At 51.4% G+C, this 22,944-nt stretch overlaps 1 protein-coding gene across 1 annotated transcript in view; it reads left to right on the plus strand.

Moving 5' to 3' along the window:
* Positions 1-22,944, plus strand: part of DMBT1 (deleted in malignant brain tumors 1) — a 74,758-nt gene that overhangs the window by 11,150 nt on the left and 40,664 nt on the right. Inside the window, exons 5-22 of the mRNA XM_063710555.1 lie at positions 369-416; positions 1,772-1,819; positions 4,465-4,788; positions 5,876-5,905; positions 6,786-6,827; positions 7,646-7,969; positions 8,937-8,966; positions 9,863-9,895; positions 10,670-10,993; positions 11,958-11,987; positions 12,884-12,916; positions 13,691-14,014; positions 14,978-15,007; positions 15,906-15,938; positions 16,712-17,035; positions 18,439-18,468; positions 19,388-19,426; positions 20,179-20,502. Coding sequence (XP_063566625.1) covers positions 369-416; positions 1,772-1,819; positions 4,465-4,788; positions 5,876-5,905; positions 6,786-6,827; positions 7,646-7,969; positions 8,937-8,966; positions 9,863-9,895; positions 10,670-10,993; positions 11,958-11,987; positions 12,884-12,916; positions 13,691-14,014; positions 14,978-15,007; positions 15,906-15,938; positions 16,712-17,035; positions 18,439-18,468; positions 19,388-19,426; positions 20,179-20,502 — 2,370 coding nt within the window. The remainder of the gene's footprint in view (positions 1-368; positions 417-1,771; positions 1,820-4,464; positions 4,789-5,875; positions 5,906-6,785; positions 6,828-7,645; positions 7,970-8,936; positions 8,967-9,862; positions 9,896-10,669; positions 10,994-11,957; positions 11,988-12,883; positions 12,917-13,690; positions 14,015-14,977; positions 15,008-15,905; positions 15,939-16,711; positions 17,036-18,438; positions 18,469-19,387; positions 19,427-20,178; positions 20,503-22,944) is intronic.

Genomic DNA, 22,944 nt, shown 5'->3' on the forward strand with positions numbered 1-22,944 from the left:
TCAGTGATGGTGAATATTTGTCATTTGAGGGTGTGTTTGAGCTATAGAAACAGCCAGATGTCATTTGACGTCCATTCTTGTGACTAGGATGGGGCTGTGAATAGACTGTGTGACTTGTTGAATAGAGGCTGTGGCAGCAGAAGAGGTTGGGGGAGGGTAAGGAGAACAAAGGATGCTTGTGCGGCACCTTGGCCCAGCGTGGGACCAGTACAGTGACAGAGTGATTGGCACATGGTTGGCTTTTAGCAATGGAGGTTGCCCTTAGGACCTGTGTTTCCAGCCCTTGCTTCAGACCTGAGGAAGCCATGGACCAACCCTCTTCAAGCAAGGGCTACCATCAATGAGCTCTTCCTTTCTCCACCCTGCAGGTTCTCCGATTTCCTTGGAGTCAACCCTGGAGTCAACTGTAGCAGAAGGTAACATCTACTATGGGGGAGCTCTATGGGCTCATTACCCCTCTGTACTCCTAGATCCATCTCTGATCCAGATGAGGTGCAGAGGAATAGAAAGTAGTGTGCTGGCGTCAGGTGCTCAGGTAGTGTGGATATCACCTTGTGCTGTGTATGTGCAACTCTGAGTCCATATCACCACACATGAGCACGTTTGTACACGTGTGTGTGCTCTGTAGTTTACTTGCTTTGCTGTAAGTGATGTCTTAATTGATGTTGGAGTGTGAGTGGTACCACCCCTTTTCATAGACAATGAAGGCCAAGGGATCATCTACATATCCTTCTGAAGTTGGATGTGGTGGAGGTAGGCTTCAGTCTCAGCCCCTCAGAGCCTGCTGATGCAATCACTTCAGCAGCATCACGACCTGGCCTGGCATACCAAATATATATCTTCCTAAGTGGCAGTTTCTCCCTTTTTAAAATTTGAGGAGGGTGGGAGAACTCTTGGGACTTAAGACATAAATGTATATCAACATCAAATTGAGGAGGGAACCCAGGCATTCTCTTTACTGGAAATTAAGTGACAAATAAAAGATACTTAACATGCTCAATGGAAAAGAGAACTTCTCCTGGACCTAACCCAGCAAGTCCCAGTGCTGATTTCCTTTGTTCACATAGTGCCAGGATGTGTGCAGACACCAGGAGGTTTTTTTAATTCACAAAGAAACCTACAAGGACACTGTCCCATGGCGTGATCCCCAAAGACGAGTTTCTGGTTAAACTGTCTACTTCTAGAGCAACTCTGTCATTTGGAGTGTGGGCTGGACTGAGCCCATGCCACCATGCCTGGGGTGTGTCCTTGGTAATCCAACCACCAAGTGGGACTGGGCTCCCCAAGGGGGCATCGTCCTCCATGCAGCCACTTTGTGAGTGGTTTAGTTTTGCATTCTGGAAAGGTTGGTTTTCTTTCGAAACCACCTTTTTTTCTGGTTGAACCACCTTCTCAGAAATATTTCAGTGATGGTGAATATTTGTCATTTGAGGGTGTGTTTGAGCCATAGAAACCGCCAGATGTCTTTTGACATTCAATCTTGTGACTAGCATGGGGTTGTGAATGGACTGGGTGACTTTTTGAATAGAGGCTGTGGCAGCAGAGGAGATGGGGGTAGGGTAATAAGAGTAAAGGATGCTCATGTGGCATCCTAGCCCAGTCTGGGGCCAGTACAATGACAAAGCGATTGGCACGTGGTTGGCTTTTAGCAATGGATGGTGCCCTTAGGACCTGTGCTTCCAGCCGTTGCTTCAGAGCTGAGCAAGCCCTGGACCAACCCTCCCTAAGCGAGGGCTACGCTCAATGAGCTCTTCCTTTCTCCACCCTGCAGGTTCTCTGATTCCCTCAGGGTCAACCCTGGAGTCAACTGTAGCAGAAGGTAACGTCTACTGTGGGGGATCCCTGTAGGCTCATTACCCCCTGCACCCCTAGGTTAATCTCTGATTCAGATGAGGTGCAGAGGGCATAGAAAGTAGGGTGCTTAGCTCCCACAAGGGGCCCTTCCACAAAAGGCCTCAAGTCTGAACAGGTATATCTTGCATTAATCATGTCTGAGACTGAGGAGGAATCAACTTGAAAATGCATCTCCAAGGAGTTCTCAGTGGAGCCTTTTGTTCTGTCTCTAGAGATTCTGTTATCTTTGCTTGTTGCTCACTCCTGTGTTCCTCACCCAGCTGTGCTCATCTGTGGCCAGCCTAGGGTTCTGGATCTCTGGCTACAGGGCCTTGAGGGTCAGGTGCCTACCTGCTAACGTAGCCAAATTGCTAGGACAGCATCCTTGCCCTTGCCCTTTCTTTAAGCCTATATTATGCCACCCTTGTTTCTTCTTAACAGAGAGAAGTCACAGTCCTTTAGCTCATGGGCATCATAGCTCATGTACTTCCCCCTTGGGTATCTCCATTGAGAAATCTGGGAGACATAGTCAATACATCCTGGGATTCTGGCAGCCTGGGCTTTGGGAAGGGAAGTCACTTCCCATTTCCCATGGGAAATCTTGGCCCTAGGAGAAGCTCAAGGACAACATTCTCACCAAGGCCTCTGCACTGCCCAGGGTTGGCATGCAGTTGGGAATGCTGATGGTACATGCATCGGGCCCTCCTGTTCCTCAGGTCGTCTTCTTTCTTCTCCCTTCTCCCTCTGGCCCATGGGGTGAGGTCTGACTTAACCTCTTCCTCTTTCCTGTGATGAAGGACACAGAATACACTAGAAGTGAGGGTGAGACTGGTTTTATTCTGACTTAGCCATGTCCCTTCCCAAGATTCCCACATTTTCTTATTTGCAGCAGCTGTAAGAGGAGAATCTGTTCCTTCCTCTTGAGTGGTTTCCCGTGAGGTCCCTGTTACATGTTAAGGACCACACCTTGGTGTGACAAGCCCTTTGGTATAACTGGTCCAGCCAGGGATGGGAGTGAGGGGGCAGAGGTATTTGGCTGATCTGCCTGTCACACAGGACTGCAGATAGGACTTACCTGGAGTTGCTCTTATCAGGAACTCTAGTGTCAGCTGGGAGTCACATTTCTTCTAGATCTGGAGACATCATGTAGCAGCCCAGTGGAGAGCTCAGACAGAAGCTGAGTGCTGTGGCTGCAGTGGGTTAAGGGTAACTCTCAGATCACTTCCTCTCCAAGCCCCAGCACTCAGCCAGCTCCTGTAGGTGCCCTGGACAAATTCCAGGGCTCTGGAGCAATTCAAAAACAGAGATTCCAAGCCAGTATCTTACTTAAAGGGGAATATTAGAAGCATTTCCGCTAATGTGAAAAACAAGGCAAGTATGCCCTCCATCTCCACTGCTGTTCAATGTTGTACTGGAGGTAGTAGCCAATGCAATGAGAGAAGAGAAATCAATTAGAGGCCTCAGAATGGGAAAAGTTATTTTTGCATCCCTCTTCTGGAGTTCTGTATAGGTTACATGTAGGCACATCGGAATCAGAGTGAGTATGTTGGTACAGAAATATTTCCTCCCCAAGCAGCCCTTTAGAATCAAAGAACTCAATGCTAGACAGGTTTCTTGACTTTCCCAAATTTACACAGCAAGACAATATCCAGATCAGGAGTGATGGCTCCTCAGCAGATCCTAGTTTACTTTCAGCCCATGAGTGTCTTCAGAGGAGACCTAACTTTATATTTTCTGTTTTTTTTGGGGGGTGGGGTGGGGTGGGGTTTGTTTTTCATCTTCTACAATTGGCAAAAGCAGAGACTACCACTACAAATACTGAGTCTACTGTTGTGACAGGTAATGAGTAACTTTGAATCCCTTTCTGTAGGTCATGATGCCAAATATATCCATGGGCATCATAGTTTACTGTTACTCAGGAAAAATTTTAGGGAATGGGATGGGAGGGAATGTTGTGAGTACACAGTGACCTTCTGGATCCCAGAGGTCAGCTAGAGTGAAGCTTCCTTCATTGCCCATGTTCCTGGAGGTAGGGAGAAATCAGTCAGAATATGGTGTCTCCAAGAGCCTGTGTGCTTTGGAAGCAGAGACCAGTGGGATCAGTCTCCAGTCCAGAGTGACAGCCCAGCTCCCCCATCTCCACAGCTCTGTGCTGACCCCAACAATCCTGGCCCTGAGGAAGGCTATAAGGCCAGGAATATCACGTGACAAATGTGCTCCAAACCAACCTTAGAGCTGCAGATACACATCAGAGCTCCTCCCGGGACATCTTGATGTTATCGTGCTGCTCTTCAGTGTGGGGTGTTGTGTGTCCCCTGTCTGAGGGAATCAGGCAGAGCCCATGGTCTGCTTAGAGAAGGGTCATGTGTATCTCTAAGTCCCCTCCAGGATGCAGATCAGGAGGAGCCTTTTATTCTGCTTCAGCTGAAGCTCTAAGGCTTGGGTTTGGGCCAAGCAGTCACTGTCCTCTTCCCCATGAAGAACTCTAACCTTAAGGCCTGTTAGAGCCCAGCCCAATTAGAGATTCTCTCAAAGATATCTGCCTATGGGGAAGACCCTGAATGCCCTGCAGGCCCTGAGACCTTGTGCCTCAGTAGGAATGTGCAAGAGAAATTCTGTGCCTTCCTCTAGGATCTGATTCTGGTTTGGCCCTGAGGCTGGTGAATGGAGATGGCAGGTGTCAGGGCCGAGTGGAGATCCTATACCAAGGCTCCTGGGGCACCGTGTGTGATGACAGCTGGGACACCAATGATGCCAACGTGGTCTGTAGGCAGCTGGGTTGTGGCTGGGCCATGTCAGCTCCAGGAAATGCCTGGTTTGGCCAGGGCTCAGGACCCATTGTTCTGGATGATGTGCGCTGCTCAGGACACGAATCCTACCTGTGGAGCTGCCCCCACAATGGCTGGCTCTCCCATAACTGTGGCCATGGTGAAGATGCTGGTGTTATCTGCTCAGGTAGGCATCCAAATCTCTGGAGGGTTGGGTGTGGTGGCTCATGCTTTTAATCCCCACACTTTGGGAGGATGAGGTAGGCAGATTGCTTGAGCTCAGGTGTTCAAGACCAGCTCTAGGCAAGATGGCAAACCCCATCTCTATTAAAAAAAGAAAATCACTTGGGCCCATTCTGGGGACAGACTGTATTCAGAGAATATAGTAACAGGTTTCTCACTCCAGGGTCCCCGCCCAAGTCTTTCCTGGTTATCTGGTGGCTCTGGAGTTCAGTTAGGGCACCTGGCCTGTGGGTACAATGCCACGGTCAGCACAAATCCCCAAGCTGCGAGCAGTGCCGCAACATTGGTTTGGAGGTGACTGAGGCACCAGTGTTCAGACACAGGGTCCAGCATGCTGACATCAGAAACGATGAGCTTTTTATTCTGCTCCAGGAACATCCGCATAACTCATACCCTCATTTTCCTCGAGGCTCCTTCTCAGGGACAGCACATTTTGGGGATCTGGTTGGTGAAGCCTCCCCTCCCCTTGAACACTGTATTACCATGAGTGCTGTCAGCCGCTGACCCAAAGGGAAGGATGCAATTGTAAATAGTTCACTTATGATTGCTGTGAAGAGAGGCAGGGAAGTGGGGTAAGGGTGGGAGGATGGCAGTGAGTCGCAAATGGTGGGCTCACGAGTGAGCTCAGCATAGGGAGCAGGGGGACCTCCTAGAGTATCACCAGGAATCCACGTCAAACCTCAGACTCATCGCAGCTCAAGGGTGGAGAGTTAGGGTCTTCATCTACTCATTGCTTAGGGTGGCTGTTTGCTGCTCCCTGGGTGTTGATCCGAGGTTGTTGTGGCCGGTCCCAGGCACCGAAGTGACCTTCATATCCCTGGAGAGTGAGCCACAGGCACAGAGAAGGCAATGCCAGGGGCTGTGGGGTCCCTGAGGGACCGAGGGCTTCACGGTGGGCACTGGCAGGGCCCACTTGGTGGGCGTGTGATGGGCATCAGCTCAGGGTGTAGATACCCCAAGTCACTTCAGCCTTAACTCTACTTGGAGTCACTGAGTGTTTGGTGTCTAATGTTGCTATTTTTTTCTCACAGCTGCCCAGCCTCAGTCAACACTCAGGCCAGGTGAGTCGCCAGAATCCTTCCTCGGGATACCCTTCTCTTTCTGCTCAGTTACCCCTTCCCTACTCCACAGAGCCCTCCTGCTTCTCTGCAGATACTCTGGGGCATATTATTCCCCCCCCCCCCACCTCTGTAACTGAGACCCTAGCATGGGGCTTCTTAACCACACATGGGATTCAGCTTCTGCCTTCTCTTCAGTCCATCTCAGCTTTCATCACACAGTTCCATGCTGTCCCAATGAACAACTCTTAGAAGTTCAGAAAGAAGCCTGCTGTTTAATGAACTTTGGCCTCTTTATATTCAGGGCTGACACAACCTTTCTGAGAATTGAGGGTGAGACCCTCTAATGTTCTGCTGAAGGCAAGGTCAGTACAGGCTTGATACCCCCATCTCTCACTACTTGAAAGACCCCCAGATTCTGCAGGGCCACATCTGCATTCAGAAGAGGCAGAGGCCATGCTGAGGGGAGAGAGAGGCTAAGAAATGTTTCTGGTGCCTTCACTTACCAGGAAACCTGATTTCCCCCAGGGCGGACCCCTAGTATCCCAAACATTTTAGCTGCAAGTGTCAAGTCTTGGCAGTGGTGTCAGATGAGCCAGTCAGTCCACGCGTCAGTGGATGGTTGGGGATGGGGGTGGTGAAGGTTTCCTAACTGAGAATAGGTCATCCCTGTCTCAGAGAGAGATGGAAGGGCCTGCATGGTGTCCTTTGTCCCTGAATGAGTTTCCTGGGCAGGAGACCGGGGCAGACACATGGGGAGCAAGTGGCCAGACCTTCGAGTGGAATTGTTTTCACAGTGCTTGCCTGGTCCAGAGAACCGCTTGTTTTTTACCTTTTTCCCTTCAAGTCCAATTGTATCCTTTCTCTTTGTTGCTGTTTACAGAAAGTTGGCCTGTCAGGATATCACCACCTGTACCCACAGAAGGTAAAGAATCCTCTCAACACTCCCTGGGGCTCACTTTCTACCTCTGGATACACTTTGGATTTCATAGTTCACTTATGATTGCCATGAAGAGAGGTGGGGAAGTGGGCTAAGCATGGGAGGGTGGCAGCAGGTGATAAACAGTTGGCTCAAGAGTCAGCTCGGCACTGGGAACAAGAGCAGGACCTCCCAGAAGATCATTAGGAATCATGAGGCTCATGATAGGATGAGGCTCAAGGTGCACCCCTTGCTTTTTCATGTTTCTGTGGGTTGGGTAGGAAGGAAGCTGGAGTCTCTGAAAACCCAGAATGAGATGTGATATTGGAGGGTGGAGGGTGCTGGTGACCTGTCTCCTGTGGGATCCTGTTCCAAGTGGTCAGAAAAGATCCTTATCTATGTGCTCAGAACAAGCCCTGGGGGTCTCCCTAATCCTATGGGGACCTCATCCCTGCCATCTCTGGTACTCTGCCAGTCAGATCCCAGATAGGACCATGCTCCTGAATAAGGGAGGGGTCTGGGCCTGCCATCTGGAGCTGAGCAGCTCCATCCTCTGTGTACCCAACTGGGGAGTGGGGCATCCATTCCCATCACATCCACTGGGGTCACAGGTGCTTCCCCAAAAGTTGAGCATCCATAGACCTGGGCAGAGTAGGTCATCAGTGATACTTTCACTGTGATGAAGCCTAGTCTGTGGTCATATGCAAAGGTGACTGCCTGCCTAGGTGACTTAGTTCATTAGGAAGTACCCTGAGTGTGGAACTTACCTTAGATTCTTGACCTCATGATAGGGATGGATGAAGGGTTCTTGTGTTCCCCTGTAGGATCTGAATCCAGTTTGGCCCTGAGGCTGGTGAATGGAGGCGACAGGTGTCAGGGCCGAGTGGAGGTCCTATACCGAGGCTCCTGGGGAACCGTGTGCGATGACTACTGGGACACCAATGATGCCAATGTGGTCTGCAGGCAGCTGGGCTGTGGCTGGGCCACGTCAGCCCCAGGAAATGCCCGGTTTGGTCAGGGCTCAGGACCCATTGTCCTGGATGATGTGCGCTGCTCAGGACATGAGTCTTACCTGTGGAGCTGCCCCCACAATGGCTGGCTCTCCCACAACTGTGGCCATGGTGAAGACGCTGGTGTCATCTGCTCAGGTGGGCCTTCAAGAACTTGGGCTCACTCTCTTGGGGTGAAGTTTGCTCCAAAAGAAACTCCTAATTACATTCTGATCTCCTCACTGAAAGCTTCTTCTATGTTTTCTATATTTCTGAAGACTTGTTAGCTCTCTGCTAAGAATCCATATGTACTCACTGCCTGGTGTTCCTGTGGTCACTTAGGACAGGGGACCAAACTCAAACAACCCAGAGTTTTTCCCCTTCCTGAGGTAAGGCAAGGAAGAGGCAGAAGAGGAAACTGCTGGCTCTCCAGGGCTCCATTTCTCCCCTGCTGAGTAGCACGGCGTGAGGGTATCATGGACGCAGGACAGAGAGCAAGGCGGGGGAGGGATCCTCTCACTGCGAGGAACTCTGAGCTAAAGATGCTTGTCTGAATGTGGGTTCTCAGCTGAGACCCAGTGAGGAGATCTGGAAATAGAGGCTCAAGAGTTAGGAGTGTAAATGGGTGTCTATTTGTATCAGGCCTGGGTTGTGTGAGGTTGGAGTTCTTGACCTCAGGTCCTCTCAGATCACTGCTGAGCACTGCCTGTGCCCTAGGTCTGGTGTGGGGAGGGCAGCCCCCATGAGGGCGGCCAGGCATGGCCTTGTCATTGCCTGTGATCAGGGCTTGAAGATTGCACAAGGGATTTTGGCTGGAGTGGCTTCTTCAGCCTTGCTGACTCAAGAATGCCTAAGACGTGCAAGGGAGAGGGTTGGTTTAGGCCAACCGGGTTACCCTGGGCAGACACAAAGTTGATCACCTCAGAGCTGGCAATAGTGGACAGGATCTGCCTCGACCCCTTACACGGTGCACCTCTGTGGGGATGTGCATGGCCATGTCCCTCCCTGTGTGATAGGAACTAGGATGGACTGAGTGTCAGACTCGCCCATTTCTTTCCCTCCTCGTTCCACTTTGCCGACTTCTGTGTAATGTTCCTGATCTGACCTTCTCTTCTCTTTCTCACAGCTTCCCAGTCCCGGCCGACACCTAGTCCAGGTAGGTCCCCCAGTGTCCTTCCTCAAAATGTCCCTTCTCTTTCTGCCCAATCACCCCTTCCACACTCCACAGAGCTCTCCTGTTTCTCTGTGTGGATACTTTGGGGCATATTATTTCTACCCCCAACACCGGCTGTGTAACTGAGACCCCAGCACAGCGCTTTTTAAACACACACAGGATTCAAGAGGCCTCTGTCTTCTTTTCAACCCCTCTCAGCTTTCATGAAACAGTTTCATACTGTCCCAGTGGACAACCCTTACAGGTTCAGGAAGTGGCCCCATGTTTAATGAGCTTTGGTCCTTTTATATTCAGGACTCACATATAGTTTCTGAAAATTGTGGGTGTCACCCTCTGACCTGTTCTAGGCATCATCAGGGCAGGCTTGATACCCCCATCCTTCACTGCTGGAAACATTCCGAGATTATGATGGGCCACATTTGTAACCAGAAAAGGCAGTTTGTGCTTGGGCAGGGAGAGGGATAATAAAGGTTTGTGGTGTCACTGCTTAACCAGAAACCTGATTCCTGATTGTCCCCTGGGCAGCCCCTGGTTCCCCTAACATTTTATCTGCCAGTGTCCGAGCCTCAGCAATGGCGTCTGATGTCCTAGTCAGTCCATGCATCAGCAGATGTGGGATGGCATGGTGGGGGCATCCTCTAAGAGATAGAAAGATACCCCAGGATTAGAGAAATGGAGGGCTTAGTCTGGTCTCCAGCAGGACCTTTGTCCCTGGATGAGTTCACAGCAGAGGAGACCTGGGAAGACACATGGGAAGCGAGTGGCAGGAACAGGAAGTGGAATTGTTGCCAGGTGGATTCCCCCTCCCAGAGAACCTTTTGTTCTGTGCCTTTTCCCTTCAAGTCTAATTCTGTCTTTTCCTTTGTTGCAATTTACAGATACTTGGCCAACCTCACATGCATCAACAGCAGGTAAATAATCCTCTCACCCCTCCCTAGGACTCACTGTCTCTGGACATATTTTGTGTTTGAAACTGGTAGGATGAGGCTCAACGTGGGCTTCTCTGTTTTCATGTCCCTGTGGGTTGCATGGGAGGAAGGTGGAATCTCTGAGGAGCCAGTGCTGGGTCTGATGTTTGAGGATGGAGGGTGCTGGTGACCTGTCTCCCATGGAATCCTGATCCAAGTGGTCAGGAAAGATCCTCATCCAGGTGCTCAGGACGAGCACTGGAGGGCTCCTTAATGCTGCGGGGACCTCGTTCCTGGCCCTCAGGCCATGGGATCCAGATCTCTGAAGAGCGGGTGAGAGTGCTGGTCCCTGCACTTGTGTGTCCAAGGTCTTGCCATCACTGGCAATTTGCCAGAAGGCAGAGAAACCCATGCAGGTGCCAATGAGCTGCTGAATACGGAGGGGGTCTAGGCCTGCCATTTGTAGCTGTGTATCTCCATCCTGTGTTCACCCAGAGTGGGGAGTGGGGTGTCCATTCCTGTCCCCTCCTCGGGGGTCATACATGCTTACCCATAGCTTGAGCTTTTATAGACTTGAGTAGAATAGGGCATCACTTTTTCCACTTTGACAAAGCTTAACCTCTGGGTACAGCCATCTTCAATCGTGACTGTGTGCCCTGGTGACTTTGGCATTTGTATTCAAGCTTGACTACTTTTCCCACTGCCCTGAGTGTTGTCCACGCCTTTTCCTTCACCTCAGAATGGAGATGGATGAAGGATTCTTGTGTTCCCCTGTAGGATCTGAATCCAGTTTGGCCCTGAGGCTGGTGAATGGAGGTGACAGGTGTCAGGGCCGAGTGGAGGTCCTATACCGAGGCTCCTGGGGAACCGTGTGCGATGACTACTGGGACACCAATGATGCCAATGTGGTCTGCAGGCAGCTGGGCTGTGGCTGGGCCATGTCAGCCCCAGGAAATGCCCAGTTTGGCCAGGGCTCAGGACCCATTGTCCTGGATGATGTGCGCTGCTCAGGACACGAGTCCTACCTGTGGAGCTGCCCCCACAATGGCTGGCTCACCCACAACTGTGGCCATAGTGAAGACGCTGGTGTCATCTGCTCAGGTGGGCCTTCAAGAACTTGGGCTCACTCTCTTGGGGTGGAGTTTGCTCCAAAAGAAACTCCTAATTACATTCTGATCTCCTCACTCAAAGCTTCTATGTTTTCTATGTTTCTGAAGACTTGTTAGCTCTCTGCTAAGAATCCATATGTATTCACTGCCTAGTGTTCCTGTGGTCACTTAGGACAGGGGACCAAACTCAAACAACCCAGACTTTATCTCCTTCCTGAGGTAAGGCAAGGAAGAGGCAGAAGAGGAAACTGCTGGCTCTCCAGGGCTCCATTTCTCCCCTGCTGAGTAGCACGGCGTGAGGGTATCATGGACGCAGGACAGAGAGCAAGGCGGGGGAGGGATCCTCTCACTGCGAGGAACTCTGAGCTAAAGATGCTTGTCTGAATGTGGGTTCTCAGCTGAGACCCAGTGAGGAGATCTGGAAATAGAGGCTCAAGAGTTAGGAGTGTAAATGGGTGTCTATTTGTATCAGGCCTGGGTTGTGTGAGGTTGGAGTTCTTGACCTCAGGTCCTCTCAGATCACTGCTGAGCACTGCCTGTGCCCTAGGTCTGGTGTGGGGAGGGCAGCCCCCATGAGGGCGGCCAGGCATGGCCTTGTCATTGCCTGTGATCAGGGCTTGAAGATTGCACAAGGGATTTTGGCTGGAGTGGCTTCTTCAGCCTTGCTGACTCAAGAATGCCTAAGACGTGCAAGGGAGAGGGTTGGTTTAGGCCAACCGGGTTACCCTGGGCAGACACAAAGTTGATCACCTCAGAGCTGGCAATAGTGGACAGGATCTGCCTCGACCCCTTACACGGTGCACCTCTGTGGGGATGTGCATGGCCATGTCCCTCCCTGTGTGATAGGAACTAGGATGGACTGAGTGTCAGACTCGCCCATTTCTTTCCCTCCTCGTTCCACTTTGCCGACTTCTGTGTAATGTTCCTGATCTGACCTTCTCTTCTCTTTCTCACAGCTTCCCAGTCCCGGCCGACACCTAGTCCAGGTAGGTCCCCCAGTGTCCTTCCTCAAAATGTCCCTTCTCTTTCTGCCCAATCACCCCTTCCACACTCCACAGAGCTCTCCTGTTTCTCTGTGTGGATACTTTGGGGCATATTATTTCTACCCCCAACACCGGCTGTGTAACTGAGACCCCAGCACAGCGCTTTTTAAACACACACAGGATTCAAGAGGCCTCTGTCTTCTTTTCAACCCCTCTCAGCTTTCATGAAACAGTTTCATACTGTCCCAGTGGACAACCCTTACAGGTTCAGGAAGTGGCCCCATGTTTAATGAGCTTTGGTCCTTTTATATTCAGGACTCACATATAGTTTCTGAAAATTGTGGGTGTCACCCTCTGACCTGTTCTAGGCATCATCAGGGCAGGCTTGATACCCCCATCCTTCACTGCTGGAAACATTCCGAGATTATGATGGGCCACATTTGTAACCAGAAAAGGCAGTTTGTGCTTGGGCAGGGAGAGGGATAATAAAGGTTTGTGGTGTCACTGCTTAACCAGAAACCTGATTCCTGATTGTCCCCTGGGCAGCCCCTGGTTCCCCTAACATTTTATCTGCCAGTGTCCGAGCCTCAGCAATGGCGTCTGATGTCCTAGTCAGTCCATGCATCAGCAGATGTGGGATGGCATGGTGGGGGCATCCTCTAAGAGATAGAAAGATACCCCAGGATTAGAGAAATGGAGGGCTTAGTCTGGTCTCCAGCAGGACCTTTGTCCCTGGATGAGTTCACAGCAGAGGAGACCTGGGAAGACACATGGGAAGCGAGTGGCAGGAACAGGAAGTGGAATTGTTGCCAGGTGGATTCCCCCTCCCAGAGAACCTTTTGTTCTGTGCCTTTTCCCTTCAAGTCTAATTCTGTCTTTTCCTTTGTTGCAATTTACAGATACTTGGCCAACCTCACATGCATCAACAGCAGGTAAATAATCCTCTCACCCCTCCCTAGGACTCACTGTCTCTGGACATATTTTGTGTTTGAAACTGGTAGGATGAGGCTCAACGTGGGCTTCTCTGTTTTCATGTCCCTGTGGGTTGCATGGGAGGAAGGTGGAATCTCTGAGGAGCCAGTGCTGGGTCTGATGTTTGAGGATGGAGGGTGCTGGTGACCTGTCTCCCATGGAATCCTGATCCAAGTGGTCAGGAAAGATCCTCATCCAGGTGCTCAGGACGAGCACTGGAGGGCTCCTTAATGCTGCGGGGACCTCGTTCCTGGCCCTCAGGCCATGGGATCCAGATCTCTGAAGAGCGGGTGAGAGTGCTGGTCCCTGCACTTGTGTGTCCAAGGTCTTGCCATCACTGGCAATTTGCCAGAAGGCAGAGAAACCCATGCAGGTGCCAATGAGCTGCTGAATACGGAGGGGGTCTAGGCCTGCCATTTGTAGCTGTGTATCTCCATCCTGTGTTCACCCAGAGTGGGGAGTGGGGTGTCCATTCCTGTCCCCTCCTCGGGGGTCATACATGCTTACCCATAGCTTGAGCTTTTATAGACTTGAGTAGAATAGGGCATCACTTTTTCCACTTTGACAAAGCTTAACCTCTGGGTACAGCCATCTTCAATCGTGACTGTGTGCCCTGGTGACTTTGGCATTTGTATTCAAGCTTGACTACTTTTCCCACTGCCCTGAGTGTTGTCCACGCCTTTTCCTTCACCTCAGAATGGAGATGGATGAAGGATTCTTGTGTTCCCCTGTAGGATCTGAATCCAGTTTGGCCCTGAGGCTGGTGAATGGAGGTGACAGGTGTCAGGGCCGAGTGGAGGTCCTATACCGAGGCTCCTGGGGAACCGTGTGCGATGACTACTGGGACACCAATGATGCCAATGTGGTCTGCAGGCAGCTGGGCTGTGGCTGGGCCATGTCAGCCCCAGGAAATGCCCAGTTTGGCCAGGGCTCAGGACCCATTGTCCTGGATGATGTGCGCTGCTCAGGACACGAGTCCTACCTGTGGAGCTGCCCCCACAATGGCTGGCTCACCCACAACTGTGGCCATAGTGAAGACGCTGGTGTCATCTGCTCAGGTGGGCCTTCAAGAACTTGGGCTCACTCTCTTGGGGTGGAGTTTGCTCCAAAAGAAACTCCTAATTACATTCTGATCTCCTCACTCAAAGCTTCTATGTTTTCTATGTTTCTGAAGACTTGTTAGCTCTCTGCTAAGAATCCATATGTATTCACTGCCTAGTGTTCCTGTGGTCACTTAGGACAGGGGACCAAACTCAAACAACCCAGACTTTATCTCCTTCCTGAGGTAATGCAAGGAAGAGGCAGAAGAGAAAAGTGCTGGCTCCCCAGGGCTCCATTTCTCCCCTGATGAGTAGCACGGGGTGAGGGTATCATGGATGCAGGACAGACAGCAAGGCGGGGGAGGGATCCTGTCACTGCGAGAACTCTGAACTAAAGATGCTTGTCTAAAAGTGGGTTCTCAGCTGAGACCCAGTGAGGAGGTCTGGAAATAGAAGTTCAAGGGTTAGGAGTGCAAACGGGTGTCTGTTTGTATCAGGCCTGGGTTGCGTGGGGTTGGAGTTCTTGACCTCAGCTCCTCTCAGAACGCTGCTGAGCATTGCCTGTGTCCTAGGTCCGGTGAGGGGAGGGCAGCCCCCATGAAGCCAGCCAGACATGGCCTTGTCATTGCCTGTGATCGGGGCTTGAAGATCGCACAAGGGATTTTGGCTGGAGTGGCTTCCTCAGCCTTGCTGACTCAGGAATGCCTAAGACATGCAAGGGAGTGGGTTGGTTTAGGTCAACCAGGTTACTCTGGGCAGACACAATTTGATCACCTCAGAGCTGGCAATAGTGGACAGGATCTGCCTCGACCCCTTACACGGTGCACCTCTGTGGGGATGTGCATGGCCATGTCCCTCCCTGTGTGATAGGAACTAGGATGGACTGAGTGTCAGACTCGCTCATTTCTTTCCCTCCTCGTTCCAGTTTTGCTGACTTCTGTGTAATGTTCCTGATCTGACCTTCTCTTCTCTTTCTCACAGTTTCCCAGTCCCGGCCGACACCCAGTCCAGGTAGGTCCCCCAGTGTCCTTCCTCAAAATGTCCCTTCTCTTTCTGCCCAATCACCCCTTCCCCACTCCACAGAGCTCTCCTGTTTCTCTGTGTGGATATTGTGGGGCATATTATTTCTACCCCCAACACCGGCTGTGTAACTGAGACCCCAGCACAGCGCTTTTTAAACACACACAGGATTCAAGAGGCCTCTGTCTTCTTTTCAACCCCTCTCAGTTTTCATGAAACAGTTTCATACTGTCCCAGTGGACAACCCTTACAGGTTCAGGAAGTGGCCCCATGTTTAATGAGCTTTGGTCCTTTTATATTCCGGACTCACATATAGTTTCTGAAAATTGAGGGTGTCACCCTCTGACCCATTCAAGGCATTGTCAGGGCAGGCTCGATACCCCCATCCATCACTGCTGGAAACATTCCGAGATTATGATTCCGAGATTTGTATCCAGAAGAGGCAGAGTTTGTGCTCGGGCAGGGAGAGGGATAATAAAGGTTTGTGGTGTCACTGCTTAGCCAGAAACCTGATTCCTGATTGTCCCCTGGGCAGCCCCTGGTTCCCCTAACATTTTAGCTGCCAGTGTCCGAGCCTCAGCAATGGCGTCTGATGTCCTAGTCAGTCCATGCATCAGCAGATGTGGGATGGCATGGTGGGGGCATCCTCTAACAGATAGAAAGATACCCCAGGATTAGAGAAATGGAGGGCTCAGTCTGGTCTCCAGGAGGACCTTTGTCGCTGGATGAGTTCACAGCAGAGGAGACCTGGGGAGACACATGGGAAACAAATGGCAGGAACAGGAAGTGGAATTGTTGCCAGGTGGATTCCTCCTCCCAGAGATCCTTTTGTTCTGCGCCTTTTCCCTTCAAGTCTAATTCTGTCTTTTCCTTTTGTTGCTATTTACAGATACTTGGCCGACCTCACATGCACCAACAGCAGGTAAATAATCCTCTCACCCCTCCCTAGGACTCACTATCTCTGGACATATTTTGTGTTTGAAACTGATAGGATGAGGCTCAACGTGGGCTTCTCTGTTTTCATGTCCCTGTGGGTTGCATGGGAGGAAGGTGGAATCTCTGAGGAGCCAGTGCTGGGTCTGATGTTTGAGGACGGAGGGTGCTGGTGACTGTCTCCCATGGAATCCTGTTCCAAGTGGTCAGGAAAGATCCTCATCCAGGTGCTCAGGACGAGCACTGGAGGGCTCCTTAATGCTGCTGGGACCTCGTTCCTGGCCCTCAGGCCATGGGATCCAGATCTCTGAAGAGCGGGTGAAAGTGCCGGTCCCTGCACTTGTGTGTCCAAGGTCTTGCCATCACTGGCAATTTGCCAGAAGGCAGAGAGGCCCATGCAGGTGCCAGTAAGCTCCTGAATATGGAGGGGGTCTAGGCCTGTCATTCGTAGCTGTGTATCTCCATCCTGTGTTCACCCAGAGTGGGGAGTGGGGTGTCCATTCCTGTCCCCTCCTCTGGGGTCATACATGCTTACCCATAGCTTGAGCTTTTATAGACTTGAGTAGAATAGGGCATCACTTTTTCCACTATGACAAAGCTTAACCTCTGGGTGCAGCCATCTGCCATTGTGACTGTGTGCCCTGGTGACTTTGGCATTTGTATTCAAACTTGACTACTTTTCCCATTGCCCTGAGTGTTGTCCATGCCTTTTCCTTCACCTCATAATGGAGATGGATGAAGGATTCTTGTGTTCCCCTGTAGGATCTGAATCCAGTTTGGCCCTGAGGCTGGTGAATGGAGGTGACAGGTGTCAGGGCCGAGTGGAGGTCCTATACCGAGGCTCCTGGGGCACCGTGTGTGATGACAGCTGGGATACCAGTGACGCCAATGTGGTCTGCAGGCAGCTGGGCTGTGGCTGGGCCACGTCAGCCCCAGGAAATGCCCGGTTTGGCCAGGGCTCAGGACCCATTGTCCTGGATGACGTGCGCTGCTCAGGCTATGAGTCCTACCTGTGGAGCTGCCCCCACAATGGCTGGCTCTCCCATAACTGTCAGCACAGTGAAGACGCTGGTGTCATCTGCTCAGGTGGGCCTCCAAGACCTTGGGCTACCTCTCTTGGGGTAGATTTTGCTCAGGAAGCGAGGTCTCATTATGTTCTGATCTCCTCACTCAGAGCTTTTCAACCTTTCCCATGTATCTGATATCTCCTTAGCTCTCTCCTAGGAAACTGCATGAGTCTTCATTGCCAGGTTTTGAAGAGGTCAGGTAGGACAACGGGCCAAAGGGAAATAAGGGTTATACCTTTGTTCACCTACCGAGGCAGCGCAAGCAGAGGGAGAAGAGGAAAGTGCCAGGTCTTTGCCTTTTAGTGTGGCTGGAAAGGAATAGCTGGGGTTGGTTTGTTCATGAAGAAAGAGGCTGATTTGGGTCTTGGCTTTGCAGGCTGCATAGGAGCATGATGCAGGCGTCTGCTCAGCTTCTGATGAGGGCCTCGGGCTGCTTGTACTCCTGGCACAAAGGGATGGGGAGGTGGCCTGGGCAGAGGTCACATGGTGAGGGAGGAAGCAAGAGAGAGCAAGAGGGAGGGCTCAGACTCTTCAACCACCAGCTCTTGCTAGGAACTAAGAGAAGAACTCACCCCTGACCAGGGAGGGCACTAAGTTATTCATGCAGGGTTGGTCTCCATGACCCAGACCTGGTGCATCAGGCCTCACCTCTAAACTTGGGGATTCAGTTGCAATATAACACTTGGATGTGACAAGCCTCTAAAGTATAGTACCCTGGCTCTCCAGGGTTCCATCTTTCCCCTACTGAAAGATTTTGCATAAGGGTTACATGGATGAAGCATGTATAGGGGATGGGGGAGGGACTGTCTCACTGGGAGGAGCCCAGAACCAAAGGCTCCTGCTAGGAAGCGCGGTCTTCTGCTGAGGCCCAATAAGGTGATGTCTTAATAGAGACCCAAGGCTAGGAGTGCAGATGTGTGTCTGTCCCTCTCTGGCCTGAGATTTGGGGGCTGTGAGTCCTTGACCACAACTCCCTCCAGAGCACTGCAGTGTCTTGCCTGTGCTCCGGTCTGGTGTGGAGTATGCAGCCCCCATGAGGTCTGCTAGGAAAAGCATTGTTATGAACGCCTGTGGGCTGGACTGGAACATCACAGGCAGGACTTTGGCTGGAGTGGCCTCCTCACATTTGCTGACTCAGGGACTGCTAAGACATGCAAGGGAGAGGGTAGGTTTTGTGTCAGCCTGATTACTATGGGCAGACATGAAGTTAATCACCTTGGAGTTGGCAATAGTGGACAGGATCTGCCCAGACCAGACACCCTCCAAGGAGCATCTCTGTGGGGACATGCATGGCAATGCCCTCCCTCTGTGAGGGGGACCTAGGGTGGACTGAAGGCGTGACCTGTTTAGTTCCTTCCACCTTTGTTCCGATTTTGCCAGCTTCTGTATAGTGTATCTGATCTGACCTCCTCTTTCTCACAGCTGCCCATTCCTGGTCGACGCCCGGGCCAGGTGAGTCACCAGTGTCCTTCCTTGGGATGTCCCTTCTCTTTCTGCACAATTATCCCTTTCTGCACTCCACAGAGCCCTCGTTCTCCTCAGAGTGGATAATGCATGGCCTAAAATTTTCCCCTGCTCTGTAACTGAGACCCTGGAATGGCGCTTCTGAACCAGACATAGAGTTCAGGAGGCTTCTGTCTTCTGTTCCATTTATCTCAGCTTTCATGAAGCAGTTTCATACTGTCCCAGTGGCCAACCCTTAGAGGTTTAGGAAGTGGCCTCATATTTAAATAGCTTTGGCCCTTTTCTGTTCAGAGCTGATATGACCTTCCTGAGAATTGAGAGTGATTGCCAAAGTCTCCTGGGAAGCCAATGTCAGCTAAAGCCTTAAACATGGCTGCCGCCATGGGCAAGCAATGTCAGTGCAGGCCTGACACCTCCCTTCCTCACTCCTTCCAACACCCAGATTCTGCAGGGCTACATCTGCATCCAGAAGAGGCATAGGCCATGCTCAGGCAGGGAGAGGGATAATAAATATTTCTGGTGCCTCCAGTTACTGGGAAACTTGATACCCCTTTGGTCAGCTCCTTGGTTTCCCTAACATTTTAGCTCGAGCTAGTAGAGTGTCAGCAATGGTGTTAGATGTACCCGTCAGTGCATGTGTCAGTGCATGGAACAGGCTAACCCTTTGTGACTGAGAAGAGGACATCCCACACTTCAGAGGCAGGAGGGATCGAACTGGTCTCCAGCAAGGCTTATGTCCCTTGCTGAGCTTGCTGAGCTGCAGACTTGGGCAGACACATGGGGAGCAAAGTGGCAGGAATCAGAAGTGGGGTAGTTTTCATGATGTTTGCCTTATCCAGAGACCTTTCCTTTTGGAGATTGTCACCATCAACTTTAATTCTAGCCTTTGTCTCTGTTTTAATTACAGACACGTTGCCGACCATCACCTTACCTGCATCGACAGTAGGTAAATAGTCCTCTCACCCCTCCCTAGGGCTCACTCTCTACCTCTGGACAAATGTTTTTTTCTGAAAATGATAGGATGAGGGTCAAGGTGGGCCCCTCTGTTTTTCATGTCCCTGTGGGTTGCATGGGAGGAAGGTAGCGTCTCTGGGGACCCAGCTCTGGGTCTGATGTTAGAGGCTGGAGGGTGCTGGTGACTTGTCTCCCGTGGAATCCTGTTCCAAGTGGTCAGGAAACATCCTCATCCAGGTGCCGAGGAAAAGCCCTGGAAGCTTCCCTAATCCTCCTAAGACCTCATTCCTGTCCCTCAGCCCATGGGCTGCAGAGGTGTGAAGAGTTGGTGAAAGTGACTGTCCCCACACCCGTCTGGCCAAGGCCTTGTCATACCTGTGAAATTTTCAGAAGCCAGACAGGACCATAGGATTGCCACCAAGCCCCTGAGTATGGGGAGAGTCTGGCCTGCCTACTGTAGCTGTGTAGCTCCGTCCTGTGTGTGCCCAGGTTAGGGAATGGGGTTTCCATTCCTGTTAACTCCAGTAGGGTCATAGGTGCTTCCCCAAACTTGAGCCTTCATAAACCCAGGTAGAACTGCTTCTTTGACTTTGATGAAGCTGAATCTCTGGTTTTATTCATATTGAAAGGTGACTGCCTGCCCAGGTGACTTTAGCCATTAGGACGTGCCTTGAGTGTGGAACATTCCTTTGATTCTTGACCTCATGATAGGGATGGATGAAGCGTTCTTGTTTTCCCCTGTAGGATCTGAATCCAGTTTGGCCCTGAGGCTGGTGAATGGAGGTGACAGGTGTCAGGGCCGAGTGGAGGTCCTATACCGAGGCTCCTGGGGCACCGTGTGTGATGACAGCTGGGACACCAATGATGCCAATGTGGTCTGCAGGCAGCTGGGCTGTGGCTGGGCCATGTCAGCCCCAGGAAATGCCCGGTTTGGTCAGGGCTCAGGACCCATTGTCCTGGATGACGTGCGCTGCTCAGGGAATGAGTCCTACTTGTGGAGCTGCCCCCACAATGGCTGGCTCTCCCACAACTGTGGCCATGGTGAAGACGCTGGTGTCATCTGCTCAGGTGGGTCTCCAAGACTTTTGGTTTCCTCTCTTGGGGTAGATTTTGCTCAGGAAGGTTTTATTATGTTCTAATCTCCTCACTTAGAGCTTTTTCAACTTTTCCTATATTTCTGATACCTCCTTAGCTCTCTCCTAGGAAACTGCATGAGTCTTCACCACATTGCCAGGTTTTGAGGAGGTCAGAGAGGACAATGGGCCAAAGTGAAATAAGGGTCACACCTTTGTTCCCCTACCGAGGCTGCACAAACAGAGGGAGAAGATGAAAGCGCCAGGTCTTTGCCTTTAATGTGGCTGGAAAGGAATAGCTGGGGCCAGGTTGTTCATGAAGATAGAGGTTGTTTTGGGTCGCGGCTTTGCAGGCTGCATAGGAGCATGGTGCAGGCATCTGCTCGGCTTCTGCTGAGGACCTCAGGCTGCTTGTACTCCTGGCAGAGGGGATGGGGAGCTGGCCTGGGCAGAGGTCACATGGCGAGGGACGAAGCAAGATGGCAGAAGGAGATGGGGAGGTGGCCTGGACAGAGGTCACATGGTGAGGGAGGAAGCAAGAAAGAGCAAGAGGGAGGGCCCAGACTTTTTTCAACCACCAGCTCTTTCTAGGAACTAAGAGAAGAACTTGCCCCTGACCAGGGAGGACACTAAGTTATTCATGAAGGGTTGGCCTCCATGACCCGGACATGGCACATCAAGCCTCACCTCTGTACTTGAGGATCCAATCCCAACATGAGTCTTGGATGGGACAAACATCCAAACTATAGCACGCTGGCCCTCTAGGGTTCCACCTTTCCCCTACTGAAAGGTTTAGGTGAGGGTGAGTTGGATGCAGCACATATAGGCATTGGAGGAGGGATGGTCTGACTGGGAGGAGCCCAGAACCAAAGGCTCATGCTGGGAAGGGAGGGTTTTCTGCTGAGGACTAATAAGGAGGCATCAGACCGGAAACACAAGGCTGGGAGTGCAGATTTATGACTGTCCATGTCTGACCTGGGTTTTGGGGGTGTGAGTGCTTGACTGCCGTTGCCTCCAGAGCACTGCAGTGTCTTGCCTGTGCACTGGTCAGCTGTGGGGCGGGCAATGCCCATGAGGCCTGCTGAGCAAAGCCTTGTTATGAATGCCTGTGGGCTGGGCTTAGAAGATCACAGGCTGGATATTTTTTTTGCAGGAGTGGCCTCTTCATACTTGCTGACTCAGGGACTGCTAAGATGTGCAAGGGAGAGGGTTGGTTTTGTGTCAACCTGATTACTATGGGCAGACACAAAGTCCTTCAAACACCCCCAGATGCAGCAGGGCCCCATCTACATGCAGAAAGGCAGAGGCCGTGCTCAGGCAGGGAGAGAGATATTAGATATTTCTGGTACCTCCACTTGCCAGGAGACTTTATACTCCTTTGGGCAGCTCCCTGATCCTTCTAACATTTTAGCTGTAACAATCAGAGGCTCAGCAATGGTGTCAGATGTGTCCATTAGTCCATGTGTCAGTGGATGGGGCAGGCAAACCCTCTGTAGCTGAGAAGAGGATATCCCACACTTCAGAGGTAGGAGGGATTGGACTGGTCTCCAGCAAGGCCTGTGCCCTTCCTGAGCTTACTGGGCTGAAGACTTGGGCAGACACGTGGGGAGCAAGTGGCAAAAACCAGAAATCGAGTAGTTTTCATGATGCTTGCCCTATCTGGGGACTTTTCCTTTTGGAGCTTTTCACCCTCAAGTTTAATTCTAGCCTTTGTCTTTGTTGCAATTAAAGACACGTTGCCCACCACCAACTTACCTGCATCAACAGTAGGTACATAATCTTCTCACCCCCCCCCTAGGGCTCACTCTTTACCTCTGGACAAATGTTTTTTTCTGAAAATGAGAGGATGAGGGTCAGGGTGGGCCCCTGTCTTTTTCATATCCCTGTGCATTGAGTGGGAGGAAGTTGGAGTCTCTGGGGAGCCAGTCCTGCTTCTGGTGTTGGAGGGTAGAGGGGGCTGGTGACCTATCTCCCTTGGGATCCTCTTCCAAGTATCAGGAAATAATAAAGAAAAAAAAAAAAAGATCCTCATCCAGGTGCTGAGAACAAGCCCTGGAGGGCTCCGTACTCCTACTCAACCTCGTTCCTGGCCCTCCAGCCATGCACTGCAGACCTGCAAGGGTGGGTGACAGTTTCTGTCCCTGCAGCTGTCTGGCCAAAGCCTTGCCATCCTTGGCAATTTGCCAGAAGCCAGGGAGGACCACGGGGGTGCCACCTAACTCTTGAACATGGGGACAGCATGGTCCTGCCCTCTGGAGCTGTGGAGCTCCATCCTGTGTGTGCCCAGAGTAGGGAGTCGGGTGTCTATTCCTATCACCTGCACTGGAGTCACAGGTGCTTCCCCAAAACTTGAGCCTTCATAAACCCGAGCAGAATAGTGTATCACCTCTCCTTCTACTGTGATGAAGCTGAACCTCTGGTTGCAGTCATCTTTAAT

This window comes from Gorilla gorilla, chromosome 8 (genome assembly GCF_029281585.2).
Source record: "Gorilla gorilla gorilla isolate KB3781 chromosome 8, NHGRI_mGorGor1-v2.1_pri, whole genome shotgun sequence".
NCBI classification, from domain to species: Eukaryota; Metazoa; Chordata; class Mammalia; order Primates; family Hominidae; genus Gorilla; species Gorilla gorilla.